Source organism: Carlito syrichta, unplaced genomic scaffold (assembly GCF_000164805.1).
Source record: "Carlito syrichta isolate Samal-C Ts95f unplaced genomic scaffold, Tarsius_syrichta-2.0.1 Scaffold305725, whole genome shotgun sequence".
In the NCBI taxonomy this organism is placed as follows: domain Eukaryota; kingdom Metazoa; phylum Chordata; class Mammalia; order Primates; family Tarsiidae; genus Carlito; species Carlito syrichta.
The window spans coordinates 268906-273241 of NW_007249821.1; the positions used below are offsets into that span (position 1 = coordinate 268906).

The following is a 4336-nucleotide window of genomic DNA, read 5'->3' on the forward strand; positions in this document are numbered from 1 at the left end:
CCGAGTGAGACTCCAACTCAAAAAAAAAAAAAAATCTCTACTCACTTTCTCACCGCATACAAGGAGAAGCAGAAGCTTCCTTACCTGGCATTTGAGGTACTTCTCAGTCTGCTCCTATCCTTGTTTTTGGACCTACTGCTTGGCTCCTGATTCTGCCTCTGACCTGCTTTGCCAAAATAATCTGTGTTCCAATCATGTGCAGTGATGCACCATTCTCCAAAGATATCACCTACCTTCAGGCCTGTGAGTGTTTGCCCACATGGACTACCCCACCTGTGTGCCCCTCCCCTTCATTCCCCTGGCCTAGGGAACTCCCCCAAAGTCCATCTCCATGGTACCTCTTCTGCAAACCTTCCCAGATACCACAGAGTGAATACGACTCGCACTCGCCCATGGCCCTACAGATTTTACTCAAAACCATAGTTGAGCAAATGACACTCACGCAGAAGAGCATAATTGTCTGCTCACATATCCTTTTCTCCTCCCCACCTCCACCCTCTCTTCTTGCAAAATAGAAACCTACTCAAGGGAAGGTTCCGGCCCTGGTTCATCTTTGGGGTTCCATGGCCCGTTTCAGCGCCTACAATCTTGGAAACATCCCGCCATCTTTCCAGAATATGAATGGGTAGTTCAGACAGATGTATGGATAGGCAGATGGATAGATGGATGGACGGATGGACGGACGGACGGATGGATGGTTAGAGAATTGGGTGGTGGCTGGTGAGTGGATGATGAATAGATGGATGACTGAGTGGCGGGGTGGGTGTGCATCTGAGTAGGAGATTAACTGGGGAGGGCAGGGGGTGCATGGATATGTCACTAGGTGCATGGATAAATGAAAGGGCAGATGAGTAGGTGCAGGGCTGGCTGGATGGGTGGGTGACAGAATGACAAATGGGCCAGTGAGGAATGCTTTCACAACTGGGCTCCTGGAAGGATGGAAAGGAGCCTTTCAACCAAAAGTCAGCAAACTTTTTCTGTGAGAGGTCAGATAATCAATGTTTTAGGCTTTGCAGACCACATACGGTCTCAGTGGCATATTCTTCTTTGCTTTTCTTCACAAATATTTAAAAAAGTAAACTCCATTCTTAGTTAATAGGCTATACAGACAAAGGACCTTGCCAACTAGGATGACCAGAATTCCTAGGAATCCAAGTAAGCACATTTGACAAGCAGAGCGATGAATCCAAACACAGAAGGCCACATCCCTTTTCCCTAAGAACAGCATGATGGAGCCAGGGACCTTCCAGCCAGGGAAACTGAGGACACACAGTCAGTCCCTCCTCACTGTCGTGCAGCCTTGGGATCCCATTAGCATCAGATTTCTACGGGGGAAATTCTGAGAGGATGTGCCAAACTTAGCAACCAGAAGTGGGTCCAAAGGTGAGGAGTGGTGGACAATGCCCTAATGTCTATGGATCACCTGTAAGACTAGGGTTCCTCGCTAGGCTTCAGAGTTCCACTGAGGATTCTGCCACTTCTGTCCTCTAAGCACTAACGTGCTAAACACAGCTCCAGACCACAATTGCCTGCAATGAGCTCATGAGCTGTGACATTCATGGGTTCTTTCTCTTTTCTCCCCCAGGCCTTAGGATATTATCATGGGTTCCCAGTGGCTCCAATGTCTTCCAACTGGCAGGAAGCAGTGCAAACACAGATGAAAGTCTGCCGGTTAAAACCCTCTTAACAAAGCCATAAAACAAAAAAGCTCAGTCTCTCGGTCACGCTGCCAGCCCAGAAACACGTGACAGAAAAGACAAATGGAGAATGATTCTTCCTGCCTTTGCTAAATAGATTTTTGAGGAATAAGGGGATGGTGGGGGGGGGTGCTGGTACATTTCACACCTAAGGACTGAGGACTTTGGGGCTTAATAATGCACACAAAGCTCTCATTCTCAAGGGCAAAAATGAGGGACTGGAGCTCCTTCTGCCTTTCTCAGCAAGAGAACTGAGGAAACCTGGAGTCACATCTGGGTATGAGCAGAGGGCAACAAGGTCCCCAGTAGGAGCTCCTAAGAACAGCATGATGGAGCCAGGGACCTTCCAGCCGGGGAAACTGAGGACACACCTCAGCTTCTTGGTACCCTCGGCTGTTCTGTCATCAGGCAAACACCTTCTCCATACATATGGTCCTAATAATAAGACACACACACACACACACACACACACACACACACACACACATATGCATGCAAGGAGCTCCTTCTGGAGACCTTGCTGCCCTCTGCTCATACCCAGATGTGACACCAGGGCGATACTGCGGACAGAGGTCTCAGCTGGGTTCAGCAAGAGGCCTGGCTCAGTGCTGGGTGCTCTGGGCACCCAGAGATGGTCCTGCCCTCAAGGAACTCCAAAGGCAGCTGGGGACACATGACAAACACACGAGAATGGTGTGCTGGGAGTCAGTGGCTCAGACACTGTGCCACTGGCCAAGTCACTCTCTCTGAGCCTCTGTATCTCCATCTACAAAATGTCCAGGGTGGACATTCACAGTGCTGGCATCCTTTGAGACGGTGAACAATACAAAGTAGTGGAGAATCAAATGCAGAACTACTGCAAGACTGTAAATGGCTTGAGAGCTCGGGGCAGGGAGCACCACGAGTGCTCGTGGTGGGGAGTCCACCAGTGCTCTCACTTCCCAAGTCTTCATCACCCCTCCCTAGGACTTATCCTCGAACGTCACCTCCTCAGGGAAGCCTGCCCAGGTCTTCCAGCGTTGTTGGTAATGCCCCTAATCTGTCCCCTTTACTGGCCAGAAGGGCCAGGAAGGGCCCTGTCTGATCTGTCTTTCCATTCCCCAGCTCCCATCATGCAGCAAGATTTCAAAAAACCATCATTGAACAGAGAGCACTGGCTGCAAAGGGAACTGTGCCCGCAGCCTGTGAGTGGCAGAGGGTGGCGAGGCCCGGGTTCAGGCTATCCCCGAGCCTGGTTTCCTTTCCTCTGACAGTCCAAAGGGTGCCCTCCACCAGCTCAGACATCATTACCCTGGTGCTGGAGTGACTGAGAAAGCCTCTTGGTACCCTCGGCTGCTCTGTCATCAGGCAAACACCTTCTCCATACGTACGGTCCTAATAATAAGACACACACACACATACACGCATGCATGCAAACTCACACACACATGCATGCACACAAATTCTCATACATGCATGCACACACACATACACATGCATGCAAACTTTCACACACATGCAAGCATGCAAACTCACACATGCATGCATGCAAACTCTCGCACACACATGCACACACACACATATGCATGCAAACTCACACATACAGGAATGCCTGAAATCCTCCTTCTGCCCTCCTTCTGCCTTTCTCAGCAAGAGAACTGAGGAAACCTCAGGCATCCTTCCCGAAACCCCAGCCCATGCCCCCCACCCCCTCCGGAGCAGGGAGGCACACACCCACCGAAAGCACCGTGCTCTCCATCCCCTGAAGTGCATTAATCAGAAGGCAGACGTCCCTGAAAAGCTTTGGTGGATGCGTGCCTGCTGCCAGGCCCCTGCTAATGGAAATCACCTCTGTCTCCTCATTGCTTTCCTGCCTCTTATATCACAGCCTTGTAAAAGGGCAATTAGTTTGAGACAATTAAAATGATGAACTCACCAGATGTAAGTGCTGGAGCATCTCCACATATCTGCAGAGGGAAAGAGGGTTGAGGCTGCATTAAATCCCATCCTGTACAAGCCCAAGAGGGGTGACGTTTTGTTTACAAGCTCAAGGCCACAGGCAGCTGCTTGGGGACTCACGCTTTCTCTGAAGACAGCAGTTCCTGTGCGATGACAAGGGCCCTGGACTGTCCTTCCACCTGCAGGAAAGAACAGAGCAATTAAGAGGGACGGCATCGATGGTTCTAGAAGTGGCTACCATGCTGCTGGAGGCAAGTTTCAAGTGTTTCCCAGTTCGTTCCCTGGCCCTCATGACCCGTGTGATCTCCAACAGGTGATTTGACCTCTGTACCTCAGTTTTCTCATCTGTAAATGTGGAAATGAATAGCGCCTAACTCAGAAGGCTGTTGAGCTTATGACCAGCATGGTCACGTACGCAGTAAGTGCTCAATAAATGGCCACCATGATGGTATGACCCTTGCCTCCCACTCCAAAGTCCCACTCCACAGTCCCATCTTGAACAATCTGGTTCTCTGTGCTAGAGTTCTCTCCTCCTCCTTGCTTTTTAGCACAAGTCGCTCCTTCCCCTTCTCTGTCTGGCTGACCTTCAACCATCCTTTAAGACTTAGCCACAGCATCACTTCCTCCAAGAAACCTCTCCTGATCCCCCTCCCTGAACAGGCTGTGTGGCTGTGTTAGGTATCCTCTCTCTGAGCAACGCC

The 4336-nt window shown here is 50.4% G+C and overlaps 1 protein-coding gene across 1 annotated transcript in view; it reads right to left on the minus strand.

Moving 5' to 3' along the window:
- FGD5 (FYVE, RhoGEF and PH domain containing 5) overlaps positions 1 to 4336 on the minus strand; it is a 70683-nt gene that overhangs the window by 51757 nt on the left and 14590 nt on the right. Inside the window, exons 2-3 of the mRNA XM_008062494.1 lie at positions 3756 to 3814; positions 3613 to 3643 (exon numbers count right to left, since the gene is read on the minus strand). Of these exons, the coding sequence (XP_008060685.1) occupies positions 3613 to 3633 (21 nt within the window). The 5' untranslated portion in view covers positions 3634 to 3643; positions 3756 to 3814. The remainder of the gene's footprint in view (positions 1 to 3612; positions 3644 to 3755; positions 3815 to 4336) is intronic.